The sequence below is a fragment of the Doryrhamphus excisus genome, chromosome 21 (assembly GCF_030265055.1).
Source record: "Doryrhamphus excisus isolate RoL2022-K1 chromosome 21, RoL_Dexc_1.0, whole genome shotgun sequence".
Lineage (NCBI taxonomy): Eukaryota > Metazoa > Chordata > Actinopteri > Syngnathiformes > Syngnathidae > Doryrhamphus > Doryrhamphus excisus.
The window spans coordinates 12,757,036-12,769,026 of record NC_080486.1 but is presented as its reverse complement, the minus strand read 5'-3'; the positions used below and the strand labels follow the sequence as shown (position 1 = coordinate 12,769,026).

At 46.5% G+C, this 11,991-nt stretch overlaps 2 protein-coding genes across 5 annotated transcripts; both read right to left on the bottom strand.

The window, feature by feature from the left end:
• Nucleotides 1–138: 138 nt before the first annotated feature.
• On the bottom strand, nt 139–2,274 carry LOC131108875 (checkpoint protein HUS1-like). Its single transcript, XM_058060285.1, has 8 exons — nt 2,088–2,274; nt 1,738–1,865; nt 1,481–1,657; nt 1,304–1,411; nt 1,168–1,242; nt 993–1,092; nt 789–920; nt 139–714 (listed from the first exon to the last, which is right to left on the bottom strand). The coding sequence occupies exons 1-8, from the start codon at nt 2,137–2,139 to the stop codon at nt 632–634; spliced, it is 855 nt and encodes a 284-aa protein (XP_057916268.1). The 5' UTR covers nt 2,140–2,274; the 3' UTR covers nt 139–631.
• Nucleotides 2,275–5,650: 3,376 nt separating this feature from the next.
• Nucleotides 5,651–11,682, bottom strand: LOC131108719 (divergent protein kinase domain 1C-like). Of its 4 annotated transcripts, XM_058059950.1 has the most exons (9): nt 11,251–11,682; nt 10,313–10,738; nt 8,754–8,957; nt 8,622–8,678; nt 8,370–8,548; nt 8,004–8,289; nt 7,761–7,925; nt 7,231–7,305; nt 5,651–7,146 (listed from the first exon to the last, which is right to left on the bottom strand). In XM_058059950.1, exons 2-9 carry the CDS (start codon nt 10,574–10,576, stop codon nt 7,000–7,002), a joined length of 1,377 nt encoding a protein of 458 aa, XP_057915933.1. In that variant the 5' UTR covers nt 10,577–10,738; nt 11,251–11,682; the 3' UTR covers nt 5,651–6,999. The 4 variants fall into 4 exon arrangements, with proteins under 4 accessions (XP_057915933.1, XP_057915931.1, XP_057915934.1 ...); XM_058059948.1 differs by having other exon boundaries at nt 10,313–11,682; XM_058059951.1 differs by having other exon boundaries at nt 8,622–8,675; nt 10,313–11,682.
• Nucleotides 11,683–11,991: the final 309 nt, after the last annotated feature.

Sequence of the window (11,991 nt, the reverse complement as noted above, 5' to 3'; positions counted from 1 at the left end):
GTGTGCTTGTGTGTCACTCAGCAACACATGCACACACACAAAGGTTTAAATTTCACAATCACAGCAGGAATATTGGACAAGAGACACTTCATTAGGTACAGTCCCCATACAAAATAATGAATGACAATAAAGTTATTGACAAGGTTTATTGTGGTGGTTTGCATTGGTGTACAACTGGACTGCAGCATCGACAGTAGCTTCCAATGTTTTTATAACAATCCCAGATAAACATAAGGCTCACTTTTGATTGGCGGTCGGAGCGGTAACAAATTAGCAATATTCTGTGTCACATGATCACCTGCTTGATCATGTGAGATCAGTGCTTGTTTTCACCTTCAACGTAGCGGGAAGAAGCCTTCCTTGAGGCGCTCCTGAGTCATGTGACCATGAGGGCACGCTCACTCGGAAGAGTCCATGCATCGCCAAACGCTTTAACGAATGACTGTTGCTGCAAACAATGCGGTTACGACACACAAAGGTGATGACATCATCGTGTCAACTCTGAAGATGTCTGAACAGCAAGTCAAACATTTCGATACTGAACGTCCAAAACGTTTTGTTTTCTTTGGGACGGATGCAACGGCATGGCCCACCTCCAGCAGCGATCTCTGTCCAACATGGCGGTAAGCGTCTATGCCACGGCGGGAATGAAGTACTGCAGCGAGACGTCCTCATGCAGCAGAATGAGGTGGAGCACTCTCTGGTGAACGATGTCTGAGGAGCAGACCAGCAGTGTCATCCCTTCTACTTTGGTGTGAGGCTGCAGGTGGCGCTGTGGCTGCACTTACTGCACATGGCTTTGCTGGGGTTGACCTGCTGACCCATGAGGAACTGCTGCAGCTTCCTGATGTCCACGCGAGCCTGGGCCATCGCGTCCGGTTCACGCCTCCGAGATGGGCCACCTTGGGAGGTGTCGTCATCTGCAGGGCAAAAAGGCGGGTACAATAGAGATTATGTTCAACATCTTCTGAGTGACGGCCAAATATCTTTACCCCACTGAGGGTTTCCCAGGTCTTTGAAGTGAGTGGTGACGGACACCAGGTCAGTCTCGATCTTCAGGTTCATCTCGCCGCTCATGTTGGCCTCCATCACCTGACACACACAAACACACTTGTCAACATCCACAAAGATGTTCCTCGGCGTGGCCACTGGTGGTTGTGAACTTACCAGAAAGTTGGAGAGGTTCTTCATCCGGTCCACCACGTTCTTCATTGTCTTAAGATGCGGCAGGTAGATGCTCACCTGACAACAACAGTAAGAGGTCTTTGAGACCGCCACTACGACATGACACGTGGACACTCACATCAAAGTCGGGCATGCTGGGCTCTTTAAACTCGTGCCAGAGTCGCCTGGGAATGACATCAACAGGGACGTCGTGAGTGACGACGCGGCTGGTGCTGGACATGGTGGGCTGGACAGGAAAGGATGTGATGTCACTACTGACGTCACTGACGTAAGTTACGTTCTTGTCCATTCTTACCAGCTCTGCGACGATGGTCAAACAGGGGCAGTGCTTCTTGGTCAGTTTGACTTTCACACTTTTGGCATTCTGGACGGTCTTCAGGGCACGAGACACATTCTCCGGAGTCACCTCCAAACAAATCTCATTGTTCTCAGAGGACACCCCCTCCATTTGGTACTCGTCGAAGATGTTGGCCTGCAGGGAGAATGACTTGCACATGAAAACCTGAGAAAAATCCAACAACCAAATGTCTGACAGGCAACTGGCGTGGATACCTGGGCAAGCTCACACCACATGCCCACGCCGCCATTGGCCACCTTTCCACTGAGCACGAAGAAGATATGGTCCCCTGTGACACGCAGGACGCAGGTCTTGGTCAGTTTGGAAATGGTGCTCACCACTCCTGCATGATAACGAGTCTCTTTTATTCCGCCTGAATTTACTCAGCACTTTATCTCAAACAGTAGACTGTGTACAACATACAACAAGTGACGATGATAAGTACAACTTAAGTGCAACAAAATGTTAAGAAACGTAGGAACAACATAGAGGCATATATAAAGCATGAAATTAACTGTAATGCGTGTACTTATTTTTGGACATGCTAATATAAAGGTTTTCTCACGAGTGAAATGGTTGAGACACGCCACATCGACGATCTTCCCACGAAACCTCATTTTGAGCCGAATCGATAAAACTTTATAAACATGAAAACATTTATAATATGAAGTGAGTTTAAATAAGCATTCAAAAATTAAAGAGAAAGTTGTTCAAATTCACGTGGTGCCGTGTCGGTCCGCCCGTATTAAAGTTCCGTTGGAAACATGTATCATGATCTAAAAGGTCCTGCTCCTCTTCTTCTTGTGTTGGAGAAGCTAGACAACAGTAGCACCCTACTGCCCTCCTCGGGGCGTTTTGCTTACTGCCACTCCGTTATATCGTTAATACACTGTAATTATATCGTTGTTTGGTACTTCGCTATTTCTTTAAAAGACGTCTGGGTATCAAACAAATCGATACAGTGACGTTGGAACACCACAGGGGCATATTTAAATATGTGAATGTGACAAGCCAATATAACAGATTGAAATGAACTGTAATGGGTGTGTTTATTTTTCGACATACTAATGTAAAGGCGTTTTCACGAGTGAAATAGTTGTCTTAACCATTTCACTACGCTACATCGACGATCTTCCCACGAAACATCACTTTGAGCCGAGTCGATAAAACTTTATTCACTTTAAAACATTTATAATATAAAGTGCTTTTCAATAAGCATTCCCAAAATAAACAGAAAATTGTTCAACTTCACGAAGTGTTGTGACGGTCCGCCCGTATTAAAGTTCCGTTGGAAACACGTATCATGAACAAAAAGGTCCTGTTCCTCTTCTTCTTGTGTTGGAGCAGCTAGACAACAGAGCACCCTACTGCCCTCTTCGGGGCATTTTGCTTACTGCAACTCCGTTATATCGATGCACTGTAATTATATAGTTGTTTGGTACTTCGCTATTTCTTTAAGACGTCTGGGTATCAAACAAATCGAAACAGTAACGTTGGAACACCACAGGGGGATATTTAAATGTGTTAATAAATGTGACAAGCCAATATAACAGCTTGAAATTAACTGTAATGGTGTGTTTATTTTTCGACATTAATGTAAAGGCGTTTTCACGAGTGAAATAGTTGTCTTAACCATTTCACTACGCTACATCGACGATCTTCCCACGAAACATCACTTTGAGCCGAGTCGATAAAACGTTATAAACTTTAAAACATGTATAATATAAAGTGCGTTTAAATAAGCATTCCCAAAATAAACAGAAAATTGTTCAACTTCACGAAGTGTTGTGACGGTCCGCCCGTATTAAAGTTCCGTTGGAAACATGTATCATGATCTAAAAGGTCCTGCTCCTCTTCTTCTTGTGTTTGAGCAGCTAGACAACAGTAGCACCCCACTGCTCTCTTCGGGGCGTTTTGGTTACTGCAACTCCGTCATATCGATACACTGTAATTATATAGTTGTTTGGTATTTCGCTATTTCTTTAAGACGTCTGGGTATCAGACAAATCGAAACATTAACGTTGGAACACCACAAGGGAATATTTAAATATGTGAATAAATGTGACAAGCCAATATAACAGCTTGAAATGAACTGTAATGGGTGTGTTTATTTTTCGACATATTAATGTAAAGGCGTTTTCACGAGTGAAATGGTTGTCTTAACCATTTCACTCCGTTACATCGACGATCTTCCCACGAAACCTCATTTTGAGGTGAGCCGATAAAACATTATACATTTTAAAACATTTATAATATAAAGTGCTTTTCAATAAGCATTCCAAAAATAAAAAGAAAACTGTTCAACTTCACGAACTGTTTTGACGGTCCGCCCGTATTAAAGTTCGGTTGGAAACATGTATCATGATCTAAAAGGTCCTGCTCCTCTTCTTCTTGTGTTCGAGCAGCTAGACAACAGTAGCACGCTACTGCCCTCTTTGGGACGTTTTGCTTACTGCAACCCCGTTATATCGTTAATACACTGTAATTATATCGTTGTTTGGTACTTCGCTATTTCTTTAAAAGACGTCTGGGTATCAAACAAATCGAAACAGTGACGTTGGAACACCACAGGGGCATATTTAAATATGTGAATAAATGTGACAAGCCAATATAACAGATTGAAATGAACTGTAATGGGTGTGTTTATTTTTCGACATACTAATGTAAAGGCGTTTTCACGAGTGAAATAGTTGTCTTAACCATTTCACTACGCTACATCGACGATCTTCCCACAAAACATCACTTTGAGTCAAGTCGATAAAACGTTATAAACTTTAAAACATGTATAATATAAAGTGCGTTTAAATAAGCATTCCCAAAATAAACAGAAAATTGTTCAACTTCACGAAGTGTTGTGACGGTCCGCCCGTATTAAAGTTCCGTTGGAAACTTGTATCATGATCTAAAAGGTCCTGCTCCTCTTCTTCTTGTGCTTGAGCAGCTAGACAACAGTAGCACTCCACTGCCCTCCTCGGGGCATTTTGGTTACTGCAACTCCGTCATATCAATACACTGTAATTATATAGTTGTTTGGTATTTCGCTATTTCTTTAAGACGTCTGGGTATCAGACAAATCGAAACAGTAACGTTGGAACACCACAAGGGAATATTTAAATATGTGAATAAATGTGACAAGCCAATATAACAGCTTGAAATGAACTGTAATGGGTGTGTTTATTTTTCGACATATTAATGTAAAGACGTTTTCACGAGTGAAATGGTTGTCTTAACCATTTCACTCCGTTACATCGACGATCTTCCCACGAAACCTCATTTTGAGGTGAGCCGATAAAACATTATAAATTTTAAAACATTAATAATATACAGTGCTTTTCAATAAGCATTCCAAAAATAAACAGAAAACTGTTCAACTTCACGAACTGTTTTGACGGTCCGCCCGTATTAAAGTTCCGTTGGAAACATGTATCATGATCTAAATGTCCTGCTCATCTTCTTCTTGTGTTGGAGCAGCTAGACAACAGTAGCACGCTACTGCCCTCTTCGGGACGTTTTGCTTACTGCACCTCCCTTGTGTCGTTGATACACTGTAATTATATCGTTGTTTGGTTCTTCGCTATTTCTTTAAAAGACGTCTGGGTATCAAACAAATCGAAACAGTGACATTGGAACACCACAGGGGCATATTTAAATATGTGAATAAATGTGACAAGCCAATATAAGAGCTTGAAATGAACTGTAATGGGTGTGTTTATTTTTCGACATACTAATGTAAAGGTGTTTTCACGAGTGAAATGGTTAAGACACGCCACGTCGACGTGCTGACCAAGAAACATAATGTCGAGCCGAACCGATAACATGTTAATAAAGTGAATTCAAATAAGCATTCAAAAAATAAACAAAATTGTTCCGCTTGACGCGCTGTTGCATCTGTCCGTCGGTAATAAATTTCCGCCAGAAACTTGTATCACGTGCTCCCCGCCCTTCTTCTTCTTGGGTAACAGCAGCTCGACAAGGGCTGCGTTGTACTGCCCTCTTTAGGACATTTTGTTTACTGCAACTTCATTTTGTCATTAATACAAAATACAGTTGTTTGGTACTTCACTATTTATTTAAAATATGTTTGGATATCAAACAAAACAGTCACATAGCAACAACACAGGAGCGTATTTTAATTAAGTGAATGATTGTGACAATGTGGATTTACATCAACAATCACAAAATAAAAGTTGTTCAGCTTCGGTGCTGCATGGGTCCGTGCGTATTAAAGTTCCGCCGGAAACCTGCACCATGACCGAAAAGGTCCTGCTAATTTTCCGCTCATCTTCTTCTTGAGTTGCTAGACAACAGCAGTGCTCTACTGCCCTCCTCGGGACATTTTGTTTATTACAACTTTGTTATGTCGTTGATATAATTATGCAGTTGTTTGGTGCTTCACTATTTATTTCGACGTTGTCTGGATTAGCAAACAAATCAAAACAGTCAAAAGAAGCCTGTTTCTTTCGATTTGTAATGAGATTATTATTATTTATTTGACCTCTTTCCACTAGAAGTATAACAAAACAACACAAAATGCTTAATATTTATAGTTATAATTTAAACCTTCCCAATGGCACAGCTGCATACATAGCAACTGGAATCAACTAAAAGACACACAACTATCATGCATGTGTGATGAATGGCCACAAAGCGGCGCTGCAACACATAAAATACTGTTGTGTTGAGTTCAAGTGTGGACTTGTAACTGACTTGTTGAAGACTCCGTCGTGTCTGTGTGTGTGTTTTGTCATCAACAAACATATTTACACAATAAGTAGCTGCCCTGACGTTTGACCTGCGGCCAATATGCTGCTGAGAAAGATTATTATTACGAAATATTTACAAAGTACTTCATGAAGTGCCTAAGTTTGAGGTTTGTGTCTGTTTTTAGTTTGAGTTGTTGAACTCTTTCCCCCCCTAAAGTGTAAACGAGCTGTTCTCGCCTTAACCAGTTTCCTGATTTTGAATAACGAGCTAGCTGGGTCTTGAGGGGTCACTGGGGGGTGGGGGGTGGGGGTGAGGGGTTGTGGGGAGTCAAAAGTGAGCCCGAGGCCACAGTAAGATGACACCAAGTTATTTTGATCTTTGATCCTTGAGGGTCGTCACCTGACTACGCTCAGGATAGGACTGCGTGACCCTTGACCTTGCAGTTGCAAATACTTGTTCCGCTTATTTTATTTTCCTTTAAAATGCCTGAAACCATGAAAGAGTTTGGAGGTCACATGGCACGAATTCCCTAAGGAAATGCCGCGTGGAAGTAACAACCTGAACTACGTCTTGCAGGCTTGAAGGGTGCCTTTGAAGTCCACCACTCAGCCGCCATGATGACAAAAAGCGATGGCATGATCACATCATGGAGACCTTTGATCGCGGACCTGAAACAAGATGCCTTTCCTCCCTGTCCACCATGTACTTCCTGTTTGTACCGCCTTAACTATGAACACCCTCACTGAGGAAATGGATGGAAATCCTACAGAAGTTCAGCGCCTTCCTTCTCCTGAAGCTCCCCCTCCCTCCTGGAGGAGGCGAGTCAGGATGTCCAGGAGCCGCCGATGGACATCCCGGCCTCTTCCTCGGTCCACGCCGCCTGACTCGGAACATTCCTGCACAGCCCGCTGAAGCTCCACCTGCTCCAAACCACCAGAGGAAGAGAACGTTGCGGTAGAACCTCACAGGAAAAAAGACGCAAGGAAGCGTTGGGAGTTGCTGACCTGCAGGGGCAGCCCTGCTTTTGCCCCGAGCAACGTGGGGGAGAACCACAGCCTGAAGATCTTCTCGCAAATGACCTGAAGAAGAAGCAAGAGGAAAGTGTCTTTGATTAACACACCCACTTCTTCCTGTTTGACTTTTGTTTTCATTCCACACGCCCGACTTGATGTTGCCTGCAGTGTCAGCCTTCATCAGCTCAACAGCCGTCACGGCGGCGTAGGTCAAAGTTCACAAGAGAAGGAATGCGGTGTGCTCAGACTTGAAACTCTCGAGTCTGACCAATCATTTTTCTGTAAGCAACCAAATTTGCTCCACACGTTTAGGGGACGGACACGTGTGTTTGTGGACAGTTTGAGCAAGAGTGGTTGACAAACATGGCCGCCATCAAGCAAAACGTGGTTGTAAGAGTCATAATGGTTCTAAAATATGCTAGCATGTCTTCCAAAGCATTCTGGCCACAACCCATAGGGGGCGCCACCAATTCGGGTCCCCGTGGGGTTGAGGTGACAACAGACAAACGAGGTGGGGCCACCTGCAGGTTGGAGTTGGAGCGATGGCGGCTGCAGCGTCTTTTCATCAGGTTGCACGAAGACGAGCAGTCAAAGAAGTTGCAGTCGTCGTCGCTGCTGCAGTTCTGGTCCAGGATGTCCTCCATCTTGGGCTCGAAGAAGGCCATGTCCACATCGATGGCCACCACCTGATGGACATTCAAAGCATGAAGGTGCCGCTCATGGGAACACGTAACGACGTCGTAGTAATGATGCTAGGCGCTGACAGTCAGGTCCTTCCTGATGGCGAAGTTCTCCGGTTTGACGTCACACAGGTGGACTTTGTGCGTGAAGTCGTTGTCAAAGTGGTGCACCATGTCCAGAAAGCTCAGCGCAATGCGATGGACCTTCTGGCGGGCGCTCCACGGCCCCAAACGCCCGGACCCGACCACCTCCTCCAGGGAGAAAATGTTCTGGTCCCAGGCGTGGCCTGCAGACAAGTACTCCACTGCGTAGAAGTGTCCGCAGGAACCCAACACCTTGGCCACGTGTGAGCTGAGGTCCTGCAGGACCCTGGAGGACCAAGAGTGAAAGCGTTAACGTGGGACATGAAAAGCGTCAAAGACAGAAGGACGCCAGCCCGCCTGAGGAACCTGAGGAAGGTGTACTCCTCCTGCTGCAGCAAAGACCACAAGGACGCCAGCTCAGCTCTGGAGTAGGTCTTGTCTTCGGACCTGAGCCTCCCGTTCCACAGTTTGGACAAAGAACTAGCAACTCCTCCCCCTCCTTCATCATCATCTTCCTCCTCCGTCAGACCCAGCCAATTACGGACCTGACCGGGAGGCAAAGCACGGACTGGATGGCCTTGACTTGGTTTGGAACTCCTCAGGTGCTGGTCCACTTACTTCCAGAGTGGCGTAGAGAACCACATCAAGAGCGGACGCATCCTCTGCTGGCTCCTGCTGTGAGGAGACAGTTCAAGTTTAGTGAGAAGCTCTTCTCCCCTCAGAACCTGTCAGAAGTGGACCACCCAGTACCTGGTAGTCCAGAACTCCCAGAGGCTCATAGGAGGAGAAGTTCTCCAGTTTGGACTTGAGGATTACAGGCTGTCCTCTCCAGTGGACCTCCATCACCTTCTTGCCGTTCTCGTAGTAGAGACAGCGCTTGTACTCCACCAGGCCGCGGACGCAAAGATCCGTGCACATGTCGCCCGCCGCCGAGCCTTGGCCAAAGTCAGAACACTGGGCGGGACAGAAGGCGTCACCACAAACAGACCAGAACTACGGGGACAAGGTCTAGCTGCCATTTTGGTGACGGTGGATCTTTCAGTTCAGCAGAACGGAGGACGTGTTAGCGTAACATGGCAGAGGTCCTGTCATCTCATCAGGCTGAAAGGCGAACAGTCATGGGGGGGTCAAAGGTCAAGTGCAGCAATGAAGCCCAACACATGAGAACAATGATGACACACAAGTGTGGGCTGAATGGATCGCATTCACACACACACAGACACACACAGACACACACACACACACACACAGTGTAGGAGGACAACTTGACCCCCCCCCCCCCCCCCCCCCCGAAAACACCAACACACCCTTCTTGTCTTTGCAAAGTATCCAAAATGCAGACAAACAAAGCTAATTTGAATTAAAGCTACACACACACACAAAATGGCGTGTTCCCTACATTCCAACACCAAGGCGAGGGTTTGGACAACACGCTATGGAGATCTTATTTCCACGTGGTGAACGATACGCCGCTACGACACCTTTGCGTCACGTTCAAGCGTTAACGATTAGCGTTACGTGCGGAAGACTAATGCTTCCACAGCATTTTGATGGCGTTTGCAGCCTGTTGTAGATCATCACCGCAGAGCTCACCAGGGACGGAGACAAGCACATGCATCGACACGGAGGTCATTAAATGCACCGTGGCCCATAAATAGTCTGGAATGTCGTGCAGGGACTATGTTCCCAACGCAGCCACCATTAGACCCTAAATAGACCCTAAATAGACCCTATAGGCCTTAAATAGACTCAGATACAATAAATACTCATGGCTGCACGTTGGACGAGTGGTTAGCGTGTAGGCCACACAGTCAGGAGATCAGGAAGACCTGGGTTTGAATCTCTGCTCAAATTATTATGATTATTATGAGGTATGAATGTTAGTGGCAATGGTAGTTTGTGTTTATGTGCCCTGTGATTGGCTGGCCACCCGTCCAAAGTCAGCTGGGATAGGCTCCAGCTTCCCCCCACCCGAGTCATGCTAAGCGACATGGAAGATGGATGGATGGGTAAATAGTCACGGGATAAAAGGCAGCTGAGACATCAGAGGAACCTCAAGAGAACTTGGTGATGGACAGCCTGGAACGTTCATGAAGATAAGGAAGAGGAAGAAAAAGGGAAGTCCTGACACGCTTGAGTGGCGGACTTGTTGACTTTGGATCTGGGTGCTAATCTTTGTGTTTATTTGGGATTTTCTCAGCTTCCACTTTGGATCTGGGAGCCGTTTTGAGAAGATCAAGGCACAAGGAACCAGAAGGTTGAACCATCATGCAGGTTGCACACTGATGACATCATCAGCACGGACTCACCAGCCGCTGCAGGATCTTCTTGCTCCTGTCGTCCGTGCAGAAGTCAGACAGGATCCTCCTGTGGACCAGAACCAGGCCGTTGAGGAGCACCCAGGACCCGAGCCAGAGGAGAACCAAGACCAGTGTCCCTCGGCGAGACCACAACCTGAGGCCCACCCAGCGCAGGAAGCACACGCCGGCGGCCATGACGGCTGTGACCACGCCTACCGTCCTTCCACAAATAGTTAAGAAGCTTCTAGGTGAAGGTGAATAAATTACGGACATGTCTTCCTCGATGCTCTGCACTCATCAAAACACGAGCCTGGACGGGGAGCAGCTGGTGCCGTGAGACGTCCAATGACAGCAGGCGGTTGATGTGTGGACATCTGGACTCATTGGACGTCCTCCAGAATCAGAACCAAAACCGCCGCCAGCTGGCTGTGCTCTCTGGGAAAAGGAAATCAAACCCTGACACTTGGAATGTCCTTCATGAAAACAAAGCAACGCGGACTGGTTTTCTCCGACTCGTCACAGGAGACCCGACGTCCGTCATCTGCTAGCAGCTTTTTAAACGCCTTCAGATCTCTCTGATGTTGAAGACAAAAACCTCAGAGACGTCTTGGGTCTTTAGTTCTGCTGCACATATTTGTCTTCCTGATCCAAGAACCAGACCCCGTTTTCCTTCAGCTCCTCTTACGACTTCTTCTTGTGGTCAGATCTTAGTTCCAAAAAGCTGACTGGAAGTCAGTCAGCGGTTCTGGTGCTGGAGCCTGTCACACAACGCCTCCTCTCGGGCCCACTTGATGAAGCGGGACGCTCGAGGGAGAACCAAATGAGAACCAGGAGGTCTTCTGTTCAGGTCTAATATGTGTGGCCCGCAACTTGAGACGCTCTGATGCAGTTTTGCGTCACCCCTGACCCATGAAGGGTTCTGAGTGACACGAGGACAGATCACTCACCTTGAGGTCATCCTTCCACCTCACGCCAACCCTTTCCTTCATGAAGTCCTGTTCAGTCCAAGAGTTGCTCTTTTAGGGTTCATCAAGTCAAAGCAGAAGAAGAAAAAGTTCCAACGTCAAAGAAGAAGTCCAAGTTTTGTTCTTTAAGATGCTACAATTCTGCAAAGTTTCCTGTGGAGGTCCAGAGGCGGCAGAACACACGAGTCCATTGAAGAACCTCCGCCTGCTTCTGTCCGTCTTGTCACAACTTGCCAACATGGACGTCTGCATCGGGTCGCTCCTCTGAAGATGCACCGGGAGGTCAGCAGTGACTCCTTGTGGACTCTCAGGCTTCCTTGGACCACTGCGGACCAAATTTCTTTCCCCCTGCCTGCACTGTGTGTGTGTGTGTGTGTGTGTGTGCACGCTCAGGCATGTCAGTGCAGCCTTCCTGCAGTCTTTGCTGCTGCTCTGTGACGCCCCCACATGGCGGCTGGAGGGTTTACACTCACTAGATAAGTGTGTGGGAGGCGCACCCCCATCCCTCCCGCTCTCATAATAATATGCTACTGTATCTGGCCCCTCCTCCGTTACCACGGCAGCAAGTTAGATGAACCCCCCCCCCACCTCTTCCTCCTGTGCTGTACTTTGGAAAGCTGCCAATAAAAATCAGGCCAGAAGCGGCAGACAGGTTAACAACTCCCATTTGTTGATACAATTACATCCTGCAGTCATTAAAAAAATAGCAGGAGAGGCCTCTTT

Coding starts and splice junctions, on each gene's coding strand:
- LOC131108875 (XM_058060285.1), bottom strand. CDS start 2,139: ATGAGGTTTCGTGGGAAGATCGTCGATGTGGCGTGTCTCAACCATTTC. Junction 921..992: donor CCTGGGAAACCCTCAGTGGG/GTAAAGATATTT, acceptor TTTGCCCTGCAG/ATGACGACACCTCCCAAGGT. Junction 715..788: donor CCCCAGCAAAGCCATGTGCA/GTAAGTGCAGCC, acceptor TCTGCTCCTCAG/ACATCGTTCACCAGAGAGTG.
- LOC131108719 (XM_058059948.1), bottom strand. CDS start 10,576: ATGTCCGTAATTTATTCACCTTCACCTAGAAGCTTCTTAACTATTTGT. Junction 8,549..8,621: donor TTCTCTACGCCACTCTGGAA/GTAAGTGGACCA, acceptor CCTCCCGGTCAG/GTCCGTAATTGGCTGGGTCT. Junction 7,147..7,230: donor AAGCAGGGCTGCCCCTGCAG/GTCAGCAACTCC, acceptor GGTTTGGAGCAG/GTGGAGCTTCAGCGGGCTGT.